Source organism: Drosophila nasuta, chromosome 3 (assembly GCF_023558535.2).
Source record: "Drosophila nasuta strain 15112-1781.00 chromosome 3, ASM2355853v1, whole genome shotgun sequence".
Taxonomy (NCBI): Eukaryota; Metazoa; Arthropoda; class Insecta; order Diptera; family Drosophilidae; genus Drosophila; species Drosophila nasuta.
In genome coordinates, this window is record NC_083457.1 from 26,849,528 (window position 1) to 26,868,913 (window position 19,386).

Genomic DNA, 19,386 nt, shown 5'->3' on the forward strand with positions numbered 1-19,386 from the left:
TTTTGTTCTGTTTGTTTAGAAACAATAATTGTGCTTTGTTCTTTTACATAAATACATATTTAGTTGATGGATGAATGAGGAATGAGATAAAACAAGAAATGATTTAACACGTAGCAAAATTTATATAGATTGTCACTAAATGAGCCGAAACTTTGATTTGTTTTAGCAGCACTACAATATTATTATTAATAATTAATACAATAAATATTTGATTTACACATGTTTTGAAAATGTTTTTACATGATCTTGTCTTGTGTTTTGTGCCCGTGCTTCACTCTCGAGTGATTCTGTGACTAATCCAATTAACCAACAAAAAGTTAATAACTAAAAGTATAAATGGTGTCGCAAATAAACTGTTTGATTAACGCTTTAAAACAACACAAACAACTAACCAACAAAACTATGCAATGAAATTTCCTTGCCATTGGAAATTCATAAAATGAAAGTATTCTAATTATAAATGTTGCGTAGATATCAAAAGAGTTTATTAACAAATACAAAACGCGCATGTTACAAAATTTAAAAAAAAAAACTTTTGGAAATTGTGAAACTTTACACAGAGTTTCCATCAGCCGAACAGAACCCACAACGAGATTGAGATCAAGAATCAATAAACGTTATGAAGCTTTGGGCGCTGCCTCGAGGAATCCACGTTATAAAGCAAAGAAAGTAAATGTATATTTTTTACATACTTGTGAGGCAACTTGTTCTACGTAATTTTTTGTTTGAAAGGACTACTTAATGCACTTGAAATGAGAACAGAACAATAATATTTGTATGTAAAGTTTTAAAGTATTTTCACTGTTTGCTACTGCTACAAAACAAACTCTAAATGTGTAAAAACTTAAGAAAATTATAACAAAAAAAAAAGAAAAAAATCTTGCAGTATCCTATAAATATATATTTTAAATTTATGCATTATGCAAATTATGTAAATGTCAAATGCGTTATATAAGGTGCAGTTAAGTCATCCTTGTAAATAATTATAAAGAAAGAAAGACATTCCAACATTGTTTGTTTTCAATTTGTCAACAGATCTTTTGATCGCTTAAAACTTGTTTAGCGGAAATATAGATAACTGGAATGGAACATTGGATATTATTAATTATTTAATGGATGATGTTTTCTTATTGCTGTTGAGGACAAAATGTTCCTTGGTTGATGTGTATTTCATCTGGTATACCTCTGTAGAGATAAATGGCGACAGACTCATGTTGTCACTGATGGAGCCAAAAAGTCCACCTAAATCAGTTCCATATCTTCGTAGAATCCAATTGTTTCGCCAACCTCCCATTATAGAGCAGCCGCAAAAGTATCAAAATCAAACTGGAAATTCAGACTTTTACCTATGGACGTCATCGCAATCAAACTAATCAGACGGCTCGCAGTTTTATTGTATTTATCTACAATTGGTAATTATCATATCTGACTGTCTGCTGAAATGGCATCTCCATAAATCCAATCCACAATTCATTTGTGAGTTCAACATGATAAGCATAGATATGAGATTATAAAAGTATATACGAAAAGTGGTCGACATCGACTGTACTTTACTGTTTCTTTCGTTTAACTTTACAAAACTATAGATAGACTACAACTACAGTAATGGGTATAGACTAATCGCTGATTTATGATCTAGAAATGCTTCATGTCTGATTCTATGCTGGCTGCACTGGAGTTCTGCATGAGTTTAATCTTCATGGCCGCCGTGGCACCCACCGCCTGTTGCAATATGTTAGGCGGCTTTGGCTGATTCTTGTCCGCCTCGTATTGGGCGCGATGCAAACGCTGTCGATGCTTGTACATATTGGCGCTGCAGAAGAACGTCATTGGACAGTTTGGACAGGTGTACAGCACTTCTCCCGTGTGCGTTGATGTGTGTTCCTATAATAAATTAAATTTGTTACTTAGGTTTATTTAGATGATTTAAAATATTTTTACCTTTAACTCCTGAGGTCGCTTGAAAGCCTTGTCACACATGGTACACTTAAATTTACGCTCGCATTCATGACTGTTCAACAACGGGAGTATAAAGTTAATAACAATGTGAAGATTGGATAAGTTTTGTGTATTACTTGTGATAGATATGACGACGCAGGGCACGAGCATTGGGTGAGATTTTGCTGCAGACATGGCAACGATGCTCGCCAGCACTTTCGACGTGTATGCTCTTCATGTGCTGCTTCAGTCCCGTCATGCCCTTGAGCCAGGCTCCGCAGACTTGACACTGCTTTAGCTCCGGCTCCGGTCGCGGAGTATTCGAGTGCATCAGCTCCTGATGCTTCTTTAATATGATTTTAGTGCGCATCTGTTTGCCGCACTTGTCGCAAATAATGATGCTTTCCGGATCGTGCATGGAGCTCATGTGATTCTTCAGCTTACGCTCAGTCAGGAATCTGCAAATTCATCAATTTAAATGTTAGTTTTCAATCATTCTCTTTTTCATGCTTAGCTTACTTTTTGCCGCACTCGGCGCATGTGAATTTGAATTCGGATTTGGGCACATGTTTGTTCAGTTTATGATAGTCGATTGCCGTTTTACTGAGGAACACCTTGGAGCATAGATCGCATTGGAAGGACACCTTGGCCACGTGCACCTGTTGGTGCGACTCCAGGTGCCGTGAGTTCTGGAATGCCTTTTCGCAGGTGATGCACTTAAAATGCTCGGGATTCCAGTGAACCAGCACATGTTCGGCGAGCACTTTGCGTTGCGTAAACTTGCGACCACAGCAGATCATATAGCCCGGATCGACCTGATGTGTGAGTCGATGATGGCGTTGCATCTCCGTAAAGTTGTGCACTACCAGATTGCATATGGAGCAGGGCAGGACACTGAAGAACTTGGCAATGATGCCATCGTACTCCTCCTGCTGTTTCTTCCGCTGATCCAACAGTTCCCGTGACATGCGCACCTTTGGCTCGCTGGGCTTTGCTCGCTTCTTGTACTTCTTGGGACGCACAGGCGTTCGCTTCGGTATCACGGCAAATGTCAACTCGGCTGGTCTGTCCATTTCAAAGTCTGAGTCATCATCATCACTCTCGGACGTTTCGTCGCTACTCCCGTTACTGTGGGCAGCAAGCTCATCATCGAAATTGCAGGTGAAATCTTGATCATCGTCACTGAAATCGGCTTGTTGCTCCATTTTGAAGTCTGACTCCAATTCCGCGGGTTTGTCCACTTTGATCTCTGCCTCGGGGATTTCCTTCGGCAACTCAGTTTTGCGTGGTCGTCCACGACGTTTCTTGGGCGCAATGGGCGGCTCAGTTTCATCAGCTGTTGCTGCAATTGCTTCACCATTATTAATCTCACACAACTCAGTGCTGGAATTTAATGGTTCGGCCTCCGCTTTAACACGCTTCCTTAAACGTCGTGCTGGCGATGGATCGAGATCGATAGTTTGCAGACTTGTGCTGCTCTCTAGCACCTCGATTTTTGGCAACTGCTCCAACTCATGCTCCTCGATCTTTACCTCCGGATAGAAGAAGTTGCGACCATTCAGTTCCGTTTGATCTGCACTCTGCTTAGCACTCTCATTGACATTGCTCTGCGTCAATGGATCATCTTCCATCATCAATACTTTCGTCTCCCGCAACGAGTTTTGCGTGGCACTCACGAAATCGTAGAGCGTGTGAAAGGCAGAGATTGTCTTCCAGCAGATGGAGCACATTTTACGCATTTCCTCACTGTCCGCCGCTAGTTGGATGGGTAAATGTTTGTTGATTATCTGCAGCACATTGAGCTCTGCACTCTTCGCAGAGTAAACATCCATATATTGCTGCTGAGTCGGGGAACGCTCCTCCAGACAGAGTATGCAGCTCTCAGGCACTGGCAGATCTATAGAAAATTAAATTATGTGTGACCTTTGGGAATATCTATTTGAACTGTGCATCTTACCCATGTTTCATTAACAAGTCTTTATATACATATGTATGTATAATTCCATTTGATGGTTGTTATCCCAGTACACAAACAATTATGGTTTTTTGTTTACGCGTGTAGCGTTTATTTTACTCAACAGGTTGTAATTATAGTGTTATTTTCATTAAAATTCACAACGACATTTTCTTTTAAATTAATTTTTAATTTTATGTTTTCTTGTTGAGACAATCTGTGGTGGGTAAACGATAGACGGCTACAAAATACCTGCGTCCGATAGACGACCGACAGCATAGCAGTGCTGGAAAATAGCGAAAATGGTCAAAGCGATAAGTTCATTCACAATAATTTCATTAATCGCTATCGGCAGCAGCATCGATAAGACTGAAAGTACATTGAAATCAACAAAATATAATTGTTTTATGCACAAAAAGTGAAAACAAATTAAATACGTTTTACAAAGTGATAATTCAGTTAAATATATATGAGTGTATACTTGCAAATGCTCATTGTCAAATAAAAATAATGGTAGTTCCAAATAACTGATGCTGCAGACCTGTTGGATCTAGAAAGCTGGAAAATTCTCATACAACACAAATAATATTTAAAATTAAACAACACTTTGTTACGATATCTATGCTGCAGAATGTCTAGCGAAGAATCAACGGTATGGTTAATGAATGTATGGTATACACGCTTAACATACAAATACTAATCCGATTTTTATGCAAAGGCTGCAAATAAAGCATCCAAGTCTTTTAAGGATAGAAAAACATTTTGGTACACGGTCGATGAAATCAGCGAAGAAGGAACATGCCCCAGCTGTGGCCGATCGATGGATAAGTTCAAAAATGTAACTGCGCATGTTAAACGCTGTTTTAGCATCAAGAAAATCGGACCCATCTATCGACTTCATGGCTACGTTGAATGCAAATGCGGACTTTTGATAGCCGACAACACCAAGGCCAAGAAACTGCATCTGTGTACAGTAAGTGTGGCCATTTAATATTACAATCAAATCTCAGTAGCACAACAATATCATTTTAGGGCGAAGTGCCAGCTTTTGAGCCAGAATTGAACTATGAACAACTAAAACCGTCTCCAGCATTATCACTGTCAATAGATCAAGGACCGACTGCTAATCGCCTGACGGCGTCCAGTCCTTGCTTGGAACAAAAACGACAGCTACCGAAACCTTGGATACGCAACTTTGTGTCGCCATTCAAATTAGATGTGGAGAACATGCCGGAGAACACGAAACCGGAACCGCGAGTTCGCAACTTCGATATGCCATCTAATAGATTAGAGCCACAGAATGTGAGCGTTTACTCAATAAGCTCGAATAATGGCGCCATATTTGTGAGGGGACAATCGCCGAAATCAGGCAAAAAGAGTGTGATTCTAATACAGAGACCAAAACTGCGATTGCCACGACTCAAAGGCAGCAAGTACAGTTAGATTTCTGATGAGATGATATCCATATTCTTTTTATATTTTTTAATAATTTTCTACAACGAGAATAATATGCATGTTTTTTTATACATACTGTAAATAAATAAAAAAATCATTTAATATATAAAAATTGGTTTACAACTTATATTGCTTAGCTTGTTATGAAATACAATTATATATTTTGCACGATTACAAAAACATCAAATGCGACAATATGTATTGTATGTATATATATATATATATATTATTTGTGTAAATCTTATGCAGTTGTATAGTACGTACAATATGTAAGTCAATAGTATATATCGAATAGTAGTACATATATCAAAAATGTCTAGAAAACTACCAAAAAGTGGTGTGGCTAAGAACTCGGCTGCATATATTGTTCCTTTCTTTTGATTTTGATCATAGTTTTTTGTGTTTTGCGTGTAGTCTTCTAGTATGCTTGGTCTGATCTTGATCTGGTCGGTTATGGTCTGGTCTAGAGGCTGGGCGGTCCTATAGTTACTATTATGCAAAGTTGTCTTAATGTTTTCAAGATGAGATTCCTAATCTCTACAAATCTACTTAGCAGTTAAAGATTGGCATTTAGAAAAGAGCTAATTTTGATTTATCTACGAGTCGAGTAGCTGCTGATAAAAAGATTAGGATTTGGCATAAAGATTTATGTATTGTATGGATAGTATGTAGATAGGAGAGAGGGAAGAGAATGCAAAAAGCGTGTGTTTCATTTGTGCTAACACAACAATGATTTTATGTATCAAATTTATAATTGCACAGCTACATTTATATGCTTCGAGAAGTGGAACATATAACATAGAAGCCTTTTCTGCATAACACTGGCTGTGGTATGTGGGCGTAGTCGTCGTGGGCGTGGCATGGCATTCAATCCCAACATCTAAATGCGCTCGGTGACATAGACCTTGGCGGAGGCAGGAGCGTTGGTCCTTCGCACGGCAAAGGTGACGATGATGCCAATGACAACCAATGTGATGCCTATCGCACTCGTAATATAATGCTCAATGAGTCGGTTCTCCGCACTGTAAATGAATGAATGGGGAGTGATTAAAGAGGGATTCAATTAAAGTTTGCTAAGCATTTCAAGATTACCTCAAGTTTGGATCTTCGGCTGTCTCGCGTTCCTTCTCAATGATACCCGTGACGGATGTGGCAATGGCCAGCCAGAAATTGGCCAAGCCGAAGCTGGCATGGATGGGCACCATGGCCGAGCGGCAGCTATAGGTCTTGTTCTCACAGCAGAGCATCACCAGAAAGCTAATGAAAAGATCACATTATGAATGTGTAATTAGCAATGATGTTGATGATAATGATGGGCACCCACCTGAAGAAACCAATTACAAATTGAAGCACAAACATGCCCATTGTCACGAAACCCAGCCACGAGTGCAGACTGTAGAAATTCACCTTTTGCAATGCATTGTGCGAGTCAAAGACGGAGAGGAAGCCGAGGGCAATGCAGGGTATCGCAATGGCATGGAAGAACATGTGAATCAGCTTCACATAGATGTGCTTCATGCAACGGCACAGTCGATAAATCAAGATAGCTGCAATGGGAATATTATAGAATGGAATTGCAAAATACTTTTATTGCTGCTTACAAAATCCGGAGAGCGTTACGAAGCCCGCAATCATAAGTATGGGATGCAGATTGAACTGCTGCAGAGGTTTGTCTGTCCAGGCGAAGCCATTGCGATAGAACATCACCCAGAAGAGTGTGAGGATGAGCACGCCCACTAGCAGTATGGTCGATAGTATTACGATCAGCATGTATTCACACCAAGAGCAGGCGTTCCATGCATTATCCGGATCCTCCTCATAGCGTCTGCAAAGAGAGTTGCAAGTGATTGGAAAATGAAATTGGAGTTTTCTTTTACACACTTTGTTTTTGCTTTGCTTTTGGGACGTCGCAGCAGCATACGATTAAGTTTATCAATAAAATTACGATCAATACCATCCATAGTAAGGTTAATTGTGTGTGTGTGGCCCAAACTAAATATAACTTTAAAAGATTTAAGAATTAAGAGCAATTACGAACGCAGTCTTTATTACATAATTACAACCAACAATTTATCATAGTCAATCTCAGTCTCAGTTCAAGTCTCAGTCTGAGTCTGAGAGTCTTTGTATAATTAGGAAATTTTCACTTGGTCGAGTCGCTAATTGTGAGTTGAATGCGCTGCTAATCGACTAAATTGATTTACAAAAGCAAATATCAACATTTGCAGAGTATGCGCGAGAGAGGTTAAGAAAGTTTTGCAATTATCTAATTTGCTGGGCACAATGTAATTACGCGACGAGCTCCTTGCGATAGCCACGCTTGCCACAGTCTGTTGCACATGGCAAATTCTTACTTTTTTGTTCGATCGAACAGATGCGAAATATTGTCTTTGAGTTTCTTGGCCTTTGTTTGAATATTCGAAAGCATTACAAAAGTTGTTGTTTAAAATTGAACATGTGTGATTGACAGTAAGTACAGTAAATACACGATAAAAACAAATTTACTCATACTTTTTTTTATATGAGAGCTACTTAAGAGTGTGCTCGACTGTGAAAGTCCATTTTGAATAAAATGGGTCTTATTCTTAAAATATATCAAATAATACAACACAAAAATATACCGAATGCCATATTTGGTATAACGATGAAGTACTACATTCGAAATATACCATTAAGTACTAAACAGCAGCTAAGACCATATTGCGTAGTCATTTTTGCTATACAGAGTTTCCCTTTAAATTCGCCTTGTGTCAATAGACAATCATGTAGTATTCATTTGATATTAAATATAGTAAAGATAAAACTAATTGAACTTCTTATCCTATTTTTATGAATATTCGAAATGTTGCTGATCAATATAGGCAATGTTAACAAGAACGGTGAAAAGAATAAAATTTCAGTGAGTTTCTTAAAGTATCCACAAAAATGTTCTATCTTAAATATGTCAATAGTTGTTGTATTCATATGATTTTAAGTACAGTAAGGAAAGGATTAATTGAATAATAGTGTTCATAATAAAAATTCGAAATTCGGCTCTCAATATACACAATGATAGCAAGTACAGTGAATGTAATCTTAATTGAATTAGTTCGTATACGTAATAATTGCTAGGAGTTTCCTCGAGGCAAATGCCTTGTAAATTATTATAAGCATAACAATAGTTTTTGCATTAATTTGAATATGATGTCAATAAGTACAGTGAAGCTACCACAAATTGACTTTATTGACTGTTATGTGGACTATAGCGTTAAATGGCAATGTGGGTCGCTTGCTGTCAAATATGCAATTCTATACTCGATTCAATTAAGTATTCGCTGTCGTTTATTGCGTGAGCTGCTGATCAAATGACAAAAAACCAACTCGTGTTTGATGTGAGGGGAGTGATGAGGGGACAAGCGATGATCTCAGTTGCCGAAACACATCCATCAACGCAGCCCAATCGAGTTGGGAGGCTTTTGGAAGTTCTCACACTCTGCGCTGTTGCAAGCGACAGCAGATGCGACACTCGAATGCTGCCACACAATGCAAAGAGCAGCTGTCAAATGTAAACAGTCTCCAGATTATTGTGTGAGTTGCGAGAGGGTGGGGGGAATTGTGGCAAGTCTCTGGGGCAGTGGTAATTAGGCACATATCTGGCAGCCAACGAGGCGCTTAATCATGCCAAAGAGCTGCTTGCGGTTGCACTTGAAGTGACAGGCGAACAGACAAAATTGAAACGAAAGTAAACACACAATTATTATTTAAATTAATAGTGCGCAGAGCAAAGAAATCGGTCGGCGCAGCAGATAATGGAAAGCAAAGCGCTTAGCTAAAGCAAAAATAATAAATTACATATTTAATTAAGCACGCACTTTCTCAGCAGCAACTAAATTGATATTTGGATTGGGTGTCGTATCACTTGCATCATTTTCTGATACGAGACTCGTAATAAGCTATTTAATTAACATGCGCAGTCTGCGTTTGACCGAACGACAATGCCCCACAATCGTTGTTGTTGTTGTTGCTGTTGTTCGTTGCTACGCCTGACAATTTCATTAGCCGCGAGCAGCCAGAGTCTCAGTTGCAGTTGCAGTTGCACTCTCAGTCGAGATGTCAATGAACGCCCGTTGCAACAATATGTTGTGTCTGCCTATCTGTGTGTTGGTGTGTGTTTGTGTGTTGGTGTGGCAGCCACTTGGCGACTGTGGCTGCTGTAAGCGCAGGCATTTAGCTTTCAACACATTGCACCGCAGGCAGCAGGCTGGCAGCCGCTTCACGAGTAACACACATTTCACTTGCCGCTTGGGCCCAAGTGCAACAGCAGCAGCAACGCACAACGACCACAAATTGTTGTAAAAAAGTAAACAGCCAACAGCAGCCACAGCAGCAGCAGGGGCTGCCTGCAGCTGTATCTGCATTTGTATCTGCCTGCCGCATCTGTGCATGTGCATTTGTATCTCTTTCACTTTTTAACTGGCTGCGCTATGGGAAAATTTCGCTAAAAGCTTTAGCTTTTGCTTTTGCTGCAAACTCGTTTTTAAGCTGAACCTGAACCTGAAACTGCCAACCAATCTCATAGTCATAGTTGCAGTTGAAGTTGAAGTTGTCGCTGTGGTTATTGCCTTTGCCATATTAACGCCATTTGTTTGGCTAATGGGTCAGCCTCAGTTGGAGGCTGTTGACACTGCACCTACAACTTTGACTCGACACACTGTCTGGAGAAACCTGTGAGGATCCTAAGCTGGCAGTTCTTAAACCCAGCGAAAGCGCGACTAGACACAACTAATTAATTAGCTAGCTGCATTTTCGGATACTTCACCATTCAGTCTAGTCTCTGAGCTGCAGCTTAAATCAAGTAAGAAAGCTACAGTCCAGTGTATTATTAATTTTTAATGAAATCAAACCAGTGGGGTATTATTTTGAATATATACTAAAATAATATACCACAAAAATACTAATATATCTATATTTGGTATATCAATGAAGTACTACATTGGAAATATTCCATACAGGCCATCATATACCAGATTGTCAGCCAAGGCAGCGAAGACCCGATTGCATTCTGGGAACGAAAGTGGGCGTGGCAAAAATTTGAAACAAACTTGAGCTGCATGCAACTATTATTAGTGCTATTGAATAAAATTATTGAATTATTTCGTATAGTCTCTGAGTTTTAGCTGATCATACGGACAGACGGACAGACAGACAGGTGGACTTGGCTGATTTAGAATATATACTGTATGGGATCGAAGATGCCTCCTTCTACCTGCATTTCCTGCATGCAAAAAGTTATAATACCCTTATACCCTATGAGTAGAGAGTATGAGAAGAGAAAATTTGTAATGTCCATCAAACACAAATAAGGCTTAAGATTGGGGACATGTGATGTACTGAAGAAGAAGTTTGCCTTATAAAGCGGGCTAATTATGGCCACGCGCGTAGAACTGGAGCGTGGCTTGTTTAGCTAAATCAAGAAAGAGCACATCGAGCAGCGGCAAAGATACTTATATACTTAGTTACTTGAAGATGTAGGTGATTAAGTGCAGCACTCGGGAATAGGCAACTTGTTGGCAATTAAAGAAAGCGTAGGATGCCACAAATTACAGATTACATTCATATACCCTAAACATAAGTGTAGCACTTTTACAGTACACATGTCAGCTCGACATGCACAATTAAAACTTTGTGTGTAACGAAATTGAAACAACATTTCCTGGCATGCACGACTGCAAATCATAAAAAACTATCTACACACTCATTGTGTGTGTGAGTGTGTGTATCCTGCGGGTTAATTATGATGAAGAGCGAATACTCTGACTCGCATTCGCTTGTTAATAATAATGGTATAAGTTTACAGTGGGCGACAATTGTTTACAGCGACAACGATAGCGACGTCTCGTGGAGTTTCAATTGTGGCAGTTTGTGGCTCGCTTTTGTTTCGAGCATGCCTGCATGTGTGTCTGTAATTGTATCTTGAAGATACAATCAAATTCGCAGTAATAAAACGCGAAGCGAAGCGCAATAAATGTGACACTGTGCACCAACAGTTGCCCTGCAATTTATTATTCATTGAATTATTATATTTATTTATCCATTTTCATAAACATTGCCTTATTTATTTGCCATGTTATTTTCTTTCTTTTTTTTTCACTTTATCTCGAATTGGAATTAAAAGCGAAGGCAGCTTGTCGGACATTTTACTTTATTTGTAGCCATAACTCATATTGTATGTACATATATGTTATGAGTGTGTGCTGTGTGTTGTTCCTCCCAACTCCCTTAAACCGTAATTTATCAATTTAAATGTATTTATTTATTTCAGCCAGAGGGTAGTTTATACAGTTGTGTTGTCCAGCATCAGCATCACGCTGCGGGCGTGTCAAATAATAAAATGTTCTGCTCGCTCTCTCTTAGATCTAATCTTGAAATAAACTCAGGGTCATCTAGACGAAAATTTATCTGTATAGAACTTGTCAAATGTGTACTAATTAGTGAAATGCCTTGAGATTTGTGATAAAAACACACACACACACACACACACACACACAGCGAAGATAAGTTTTATACTAATTTGGAGTAATATCTTAAGTAAACACAGTATGTTAGATGTTATGTCACTGGCAACCCTCGAGATGTGATGGACTTACGCTGTTGTCGTTCCTCCACGCGGCATTTTGCCCAAATGACGATCACGCATTTAGGCGAATTTATGTATGTAGATTGGTGTAGTGTTGTTGTTGTTGTTGTTGTAGTAGTTTTATTTCAATTTTGTCAATTCTTTTTATGCTTGGGATTGCACACGGCGTATACGCGATTTTCGAATACAATACGTCACTGGGCTATTTTTTGAATCGATCGTTTGTTTCGATGTACGAGCGTGTAAAAGTGCTTTCGAATTTTCCCACAGTTGCAATTGATTTTCTAGTAAATACTAGTGTAGAGAGGCAACGATAACATTTAATGTAAAAAATAAACACACAGAAAATAGACAAACATTTGTTGCGTGACTGGGACTGAGAATGAGATTGCTCGACTACACGAGACTGACATTTGGCTACGTAATTATTTAGTTATTTAGAATCAACACTCTGTAGATTAACGTATATATTTCAATCAGAACTGTCGAGAGAATCGACTTGCTAATCAGTGCGTTAATTTGTAAAGAAACAAATAGAATAAAATAGAGAAGATGCCAAAAAGTTTTGAGTTCGGTTTCAGTTCCCAAATCGATCACGGGTTGCAAATGTAAGATTATTATCTATTCATGAATGCCGTATAGAGTGTAGATGGGGTTCACGATCGGACAGTATTTAATTAATGTGATTTATACGTATGCAAATGGCATTCTTCTTCAGTTTCGACGAACAATCAAAAAGGAAAAACAAACTTTCGATTTCTTAATTGAGAGACAATGGCGCGGAAAATGTAACGAGCATCCATTGATATGTTCAGGTGTATCTATCTATCTGTCTATCAAAATACCGAAGCTAGTAGTAAAAGTTACGCATACACACAACACAAACACACACACACATACTCTTAAAACCACACACAGACACAACTAAACATTGTCTAAACACTTTCTATATAATGGCGCAAGGTTGTTGTTTATACTGCTCCTTTTGTTCTTAGCAACAACACTTAGTTCAACATACATTTGTTTTTTTACACGATACGCGTTGCTCGAAAACCACCCGGAAAACCGCACAACCTACGTCTGATACCGATCAGCATCGAATGAACCGCTCGAACCAACTGAAAATGTTATGGTCGCCGCTGAATCTCCCAGAGCAGAGAGACGACACAAATGGCGGCGTTTTTAAGTACTCATAAAGGAGATTTTAAAGAGCTGTAGAAGTTGAATAGCTTGCAAAAAGTACGAAAAATGAATTAAACAATATACTTTATTAACAATTATGCATAAATAATGCATATAATGTGCATAATTTAAATCAAATTTAACGCCAGTTTTATAAAGCAGCCCTGTTAATGTTAATGCTATGTTATGCTCAAAAATGCGCTGTTAAACTCAAAAGAGCACTGTTAATGTAGCAAAGACTCGCGAAGTCTGATCTAGCGGAGACACAAACCAACATTGAGCTTTACGATCTGTAAACACTTGAAAAATGAAAAATGTAGTTGATGATGGAGGGCTGCGATACTTTCAATTAAAAATTCTAGTTTTTCGTAGAATACATAAACGAAGTAAACTAAATTCATAATTAAAATTTAAGCTAAGCTTTTGATAGAAAAGAATTTGGTAGAAATTAGCTTTAGAGATCGCTCAATTTTTGACTCATTCTGGCTAACTTTTGACTCAAACGTGATTTTTATTCACTTGTTACCATTTCAAGTTGTGTAAGAAGTGTCATCTCATGCGATCCTAATACATAATAAGAAGTACATTCAAATAGCGCATGTGATCTTATTGTGAAATTATTTCGAGACAGCAAGCAAACACTGTTAAAGATAGCGAAACATTGTAAATTTGTTTAAACCAAAAGAAGACAGCTTAATAATATGAAATATAATTACATATAAAGTATGAAGGTAAGTTGAGGTTCACACGGGTTCAATGGATACTTCAGTGCTTCTGTATTAATAGCAGTTATGTGTTATGTCTATAAATAAATGAATACAATCAGGTAGGAAAAAGTTCATGTGCACATGAACATCAATCAAAAGGAACTGCGACTAATCAAATACATAAATAATCAACAATGTTGGTAAATGCTAAACGCAAAAGTGGGACAAACCAGCCAACTAGAGACTATACTAGGTCGGTAATTACAGAAAGGAGACGACAAAGCGACGATGGAGCAACAACAAGCTGACAAAACACACCCTGCTAATGCGTGGTCATCATTACACATGAACGGAGGAGCAGCAGGAGGAGGACGTAGAGGAGGAGGAGGAACACACCGGAAGGAAGGATTTTCAGGTGAGAATCACGAGACGGCAACGGCAACTCCTTTGGCTTTCAGTTGCTTTTTTTGGCTGAGCGCGCCCAGAAATTACTTGAAATCGAAATGAATGAAATGAGCAAAAGGTTCAATGTGAGGCCACAAAATATGTCGGTAATTACAAGAGTGAGAGCGAGAGCAGCAGAAAGGGGAAAACGAAGGCAGCTGTGCGCCAAAATACAACACAAAAACAGACCAAGTGAATGAAAGGACACAAGGATATGCGTCTGGCGCCAACTGTGAGTCCACACGCGATCAACTGTTGAATGTATGTGTGAGTTTGTTGTGTGTGTGTGTGTGATTTGCGAGCTGCTCGCATTAAAATAGAATTTACGACCTCGCTTCGGTACTGTGGGATTAGGAAATTGGCGCGTTAAAAAGCGAAAGGAGTACGACCTGGGCGTGGTTGCAAATCCGGCTGTTGTTGTTGTTCTTGTTATTTGCGCCTCGGCATTAATTACGCGGCGTATACGCAACGTAACGTAACGCGGCCACATTGAAAATGTAAATGTTACACTTTAGCCATTAGCAGCGATTAATGTGCCCAGTTTTAACGACAACTCCTGCCGGACGAGGTCAAGGCACAGTTTCAACTATGCTTTGCTTCTCTCCTCCCAGTTTCCCAGCTCCCCAATTGCCTAGTTCACAGTTGAATATGGATGGAATCGCTTTGGCATTCCAATTGCCGGCTAGACGCAGCCAATTGGCTTCTCTCATGTGTGTGGTTTCAAATTCTCCATGCTCGACACAATTCATTTAAATATTTTCACGCAAATGCGCTGTTGAGTTGGCGAATTGGTAAATTGTCTTCATTAAATTATTTATATCCAAATAGAAACAATAACGAAAAAGAGCAAGCACAGCTTGTGCCTTCTTAAATCATCTGCCTCACTGGCTCTGAGATGAATGTGTGCCTGACAAATGTGCAGAGAGAAGGAAATGAACACATGTGTGGGCTGCATAATTATCATATTGACGACACACTGTGTCTTGAAAGATCTATTTGTTTATTTAAATAGGTTTGAGCTGCTAGCAAAGCTTAACAATTTACGCGTTAAAGAGTAATAAAATATTTATTAATATTTGTATACTTTAAATTAGTTAATTATAGTAACATTGTAATACTCTGCTTTGGCTAAGAAGTGTATGACGCACTATGCGTATACTTGATTAGCTTGACGAGATAAATAGATGTAGCAATTTGCATGTCTGTACGTCTTGTTTCTAGGTCAACTAATCTCATCTTTTGATTGTAAAGTTATCTTAAAATTGTAAGCATATGTTATAAGATTTTGGTAATATTCCACCTACAAATGTTAAGAAAGTTTTGTTTAAACTTAAACTGTAACTCTTAAAAAAATAATAAGTATCTTCTAGAAATATGTTTGTTAATACTCCAGCTAATTGGTCTTTAAAGCTTCTATTTGTCATTTAAATAATTGTGTTCTTTAAAAGCTTTATTTTCAATTCAAAGTGGCAAACTTACTTCTCATCCGGCGGAGGCGGCATATCGCCATTGGGCGTTCCTGGGGGCGTTTTCTCACTTTCCATCACGGCCATGGGAGGCAGGGGACTCACCGAATTGCTATCCATGTGAAAGCAATCAATTTTGATAGTTGTGCTTGTGGTGTAGCCTGCCAAAAAGGATGCAACGTTAGTCAGTGTTTCATTCTGTGTGTTGCCTATCAAAATCCGAGTGCAACAACAACAACAACAACAACAATAACAAGAGCAACGATGACAAGCGCAAACAGAGCAACAAGCCGCATTATAAATGCAGCATTCACATTTGTAAAGTTGCTGGCTGCTGTTACTTCGATGCCATTTCCACATCCATTTCCATGAGCAGCATTTCCCCGCCCGCGCTCTTTTTCATTTGTAGCCTCATAAAAATGTTTTCCATAATGTTTGAGTAGCAGGAGGAGCAGCTACTGAAGCGGCGAACTGTTGCTGACAGACGCGGATGCGGCAGAGATTGCAAAGGCAGAGGAGGAGAAGGAGTTGGAGGAGGCATAAGTGGAGGTGGAGGTGGAGGCAGTGGTATTCCCATCTGGAGTTGGGCGTAAAACCTCAGCCTCCGACTGTGCAGCTCTGATCTGCCCGGTGATGAATAGCGGCGCCGTTAAATGCCACTTTTCATTACGTGGCTACCATCTACATAAATAAGTACGACATGTACACATGTACATACATACATAGATACATATTTACATACATCAAAATGTGGTGTCTGTCTGCCACATTGTTATGAGCAGTGAGCAGCGCAGATTTCTGATCCAATTCATGCTCTTTTATTTTCGGGCAAGCACAACAATATTTGTTTTTATGCTTAAAATGGAAATTGAGTTTTATTTTCGGAAATTGTGGGGCGACATACGTATGTACATATGTATGAGCGAGTGAGCGAACACTCGCAGTCGTAATATCTGAAAAGCTGAAGGTAGAAATGCAGCATCAACACTTTTGCCAGGGTGCATTGCACTTGAGCCGCGTTCACTGTGGCCAAAACAAAGGGTATGACAACTATCTGACAGAGTTTGTAACATATTAACAAGGCAGCAACTTGTATGTGGGTTATTTGTGAAATACCCGTTAAGAATTAAAAGAGTATCTACAGAAAAAAAACATTTTGAAAAAATCAAGATTTTGGCTTGCTTCAAGTCCGGATTTTTATGCGAACTTTCAAGATTAAATTGTTAACCTAATACAATTTAAGAATTTAAATGTCAAAATGTACTGAAAATACTAAATGTTAAGCATTTCTGTATTAAAAACATGAAGTATTTTGCTATCAAAATATTGACAGCGCTTCGAGTTCAACTTCGCGTATTTATCGTGGATTTTGTTTCTGTTTACTGAGTGTACGAAGCTGTCGTTGACTTGCAAAGTTTATTTACAAAATTATATTTCTAATGAAATTCAATAAAATTAAACTGATAATTGAGTACTCAGCTAAGCCTTCGATGTTATTTAATGAATTTAATGAAATACTTTCAATTCAATTATTGACTTGCAATTCTGTTATCGACGAATTTAGTGAGAGGCTGGGTCATGAATTACTTTTAAGTTAAAAGTAAACTGCGTAGATTACATAAGAGTAATTTAATGTCTATCTTTCTCTCTCTCTCTTTCTCTCTCTCTCTCACTCTCTATTTTAATCACTGCGATGAATAGTTTGTAAGTTATGATTGAACAGACAGACATGAAATATGGTGATCCTAATGGATAAACTCTTCTGGCTTTGGCTCATTTTTTTGTAACTTTTCTTTTGTTTACTAGGAAAGAGTATACACACGTCTTTGCAGTGGATACTTTGTTTTTTGTGCCTTTGTTTGTTATTGTGCCCAGTGCCAAGCGGTCGACGTGTAAAATTGACTATCATACGTCCGAGTGCGTTCTGCAGAATCAAAGAGAGCGCCAATTTCCGACATCGATGTCGTTTTGTGCTATAGATTGAATGAATGACTCCGCCTCTGTCTCCATCCCCCTCCATCCGCTGCTCGCCCCCACAACTGCACACACACACAAGTAGGGAAAACCAATAATTATATGTACTCGAGTATGTTCTATTTATTGGCAGTTCATTGGCCTCAGCTAGGCGACATTTGATGGACACTTCAATGCATAGCAAAATGTCTGACGGACTAATATCGAAGCCAACTTCCTTTTCCTTTTGGTTTTCGATTTTCCTTTTACGTTTGCATAATCGACATGTGGACACTTCTCACGCTTGACTTGGCCAATTGGCCATAGTCATAACTATAGTTGGACACTCGGATTGAGTTTGTTTACTTGTGTACTTTCCTAACGAATTAATTGTTGGCCAATCAAGTTGTCTCTGGTGTATTATTAGACTAAATTTTGCTGTCTACTAATTACAGGGTATACAAAAATTAGTAAACCCATTTGCACTCGACAAAGATCGAAAGATATTTAGCGGCTAATATTTCTAAATGTCAGTCAATTGATAAAGTGCGTGAGAGAATGTGGATCTATTGTTTCGTTGTGTTGCTTTTATTATTAAGTATTATTATTAGGTGTTATCAGAGCAGACCCAATTTATGTTTGTATGTGAAGGAAACTGAACATTATGCAACGCGGCGTCGCATCGTAACGCTGTTTCCGCATCCGTATCTGGAATACAATGCATGAACATGCAACCGAAAATTTATTTCGAAATTAGGCAGCCGCATTTTGTTGTTGTTTGCCGGATACGCACTTAAAGCGAGTCTTTATGCTTTGCTTTGCATCTTTCAGTTGCACTTCACTTAATTATGTTGCATATTAAAAATATATGAAATGTTTATAAGTCGGCACTTTGCAACAGCCTGAGGTTTTCTGTAGTCTCTTTATACATATATTGAAGTAAATTCTGATTGCAGACAAAAGTTCATAAGCCGATTTACGGTTGTTGTAGCTGGGCTCTGGACTTAAACCTCAACACTCCGGGTACTTTGGCACAGCTTTTGAAGTTTAAAACACACACACACACATACACAGGTAAACACACACACACACACACACAGCGACAATGGGTGTTAGCCGGAAACGTATAAAGGTCCAGGCAATTGCAGTCCTTGATGCTGCAGTTCCTGATGCTGCTCGCGTTGTTGTTGCTGTTGCTGTTGCTGTTGTCACTCTCCTGCCAAACAATACAAATAAGCATTCGCAGAACTATAACCTACCCCAAGTTTTTACACAATGCGCAATGCAAACTTTGCCAATTTACTGGGCTAACTTATGCCAAAAGGGATTCAAGCTAATTAATTCATTAAATGCCCACAAAATTGTCTGCTGGTTTCAGTGCGATTAACTCTGTGAGTTATTATTTAATTTATCATTTAATTCTAAAGCAGCTTTCGCACGATGCCACGGGCAAGAAATCAAAGAGAATCGCAGCTCCAACCGTTCCGCTCGTCACGAATGCTGCGAACGAACTGATTTTTCTTCCGGACCGGCAAACGAACGACGCGAGCTGCGAACCGGGAATAAGCATTCGGCTATCGTTCGTCGTGCTTCGGGAATCGGGAACAAATGCGCTTCGTGTGCTGCTGCAGCGTCGTTTCGGCACGACGTCGCGATGGTTTTACAGTGGAG

General features: G+C 38.9%; 3 protein-coding genes across 6 annotated transcripts; 1 reads left to right on the plus strand and 2 right to left on the minus strand.

Moving 5' to 3' along the window:
• Positions 1 to 220: 220 nt before the first annotated feature.
• Positions 221 to 4,122, minus strand: LOC132793819 (zinc finger and SCAN domain-containing protein 12). The gene is made up of 5 exons (XM_060803919.1): positions 3,896 to 4,122; positions 2,458 to 3,835; positions 2,076 to 2,396; positions 1,942 to 2,011; positions 221 to 1,884 (listed from the first exon to the last, which is right to left on the minus strand). The coding sequence occupies exons 1-5, from the start codon at positions 3,897 to 3,899 to the stop codon at positions 1,636 to 1,638; spliced, it is 2,022 nt and encodes a 673-aa protein (XP_060659902.1). The 5' UTR covers positions 3,900 to 4,122; the 3' UTR covers positions 221 to 1,635.
• Positions 4,123 to 4,233: 111 nt separating this feature from the next.
• Positions 4,234 to 5,424, plus strand: LOC132793822 (uncharacterized). The gene is made up of 3 exons (XM_060803924.1): positions 4,234 to 4,544; positions 4,611 to 4,865; positions 4,925 to 5,424. The coding sequence occupies exons 1-3, from the start codon at positions 4,524 to 4,526 to the stop codon at positions 5,333 to 5,335; spliced, it is 687 nt and encodes a 228-aa protein (XP_060659907.1). The 5' UTR covers positions 4,234 to 4,523; the 3' UTR covers positions 5,336 to 5,424.
• On the minus strand, positions 5,421 to 19,198 carry LOC132793820 (uncharacterized). Of its 4 annotated transcripts, none has more exons than XM_060803920.1 (6): positions 18,975 to 19,198; positions 15,776 to 15,923; positions 6,949 to 7,172; positions 6,672 to 6,894; positions 6,440 to 6,604; positions 5,421 to 6,369 (listed from the first exon to the last, which is right to left on the minus strand). In XM_060803920.1, exons 2-6 carry the CDS (start codon positions 15,880 to 15,882, stop codon positions 6,228 to 6,230), a joined length of 861 nt encoding a protein of 286 aa, XP_060659903.1. In that variant the 5' UTR covers positions 15,883 to 15,923; positions 18,975 to 19,198; the 3' UTR covers positions 5,421 to 6,227. The 4 variants fall into 4 exon arrangements, with proteins under 4 accessions (XP_060659903.1, XP_060659906.1, XP_060659905.1 ...); XM_060803923.1 differs by lacking the exons at positions 15,776 to 15,923; positions 18,975 to 19,198 and adding exons at positions 11,974 to 12,257; positions 12,982 to 13,080; XM_060803922.1 differs by lacking the exons at positions 15,776 to 15,923; positions 18,975 to 19,198 and adding an exon at positions 7,702 to 7,790.
• Between the last annotated feature and the right edge of the window lie 188 nt (positions 19,199 to 19,386).

Coding starts and splice junctions, on each gene's coding strand:
- LOC132793822 (XM_060803924.1), top strand. CDS start 4,524: ATGTCTAGCGAAGAATCAACG. Junction 4,545..4,610: donor TGTCTAGCGAAGAATCAACG/GTATGGTTAATG, acceptor TTTTATGCAAAG/GCTGCAAATAAAGCATCCAA. Junction 4,866..4,924: donor AGAAACTGCATCTGTGTACA/GTAAGTGTGGCC, acceptor ATATCATTTTAG/GGCGAAGTGCCAGCTTTTGA.
- LOC132793820 (XM_060803920.1), bottom strand. CDS start 15,882: ATGGATAGCAATTCGGTGAGTCCCCTGCCTCCCATGGCCGTGATGGAA. Junction 7,173..15,775: donor CCGCCTCCGCCGGATGAGAA/GTAAGTTTGCCA, acceptor CTCTCTTTGCAG/ACGCTATGAGGAGGATCCGG. Junction 6,895..6,948: donor CGTAACGCTCTCCGGATTTT/GTAAGCAGCAAT, acceptor TTCCCATTGCAG/CTATCTTGATTTATCGACTG.
- LOC132793819 (XM_060803919.1), bottom strand. Junction 2,397..2,457: donor TGCGCCGAGTGCGGCAAAAA/GTAAGCTAAGCA, acceptor ATGAATTTGCAG/ATTCCTGACTGAGCGTAAGC. Junction 2,012..2,075: donor CGTCGTCATATCTATCACAA/GTAATACACAAA, acceptor GTTGTTGAACAG/TCATGAATGCGAGCGTAAAT.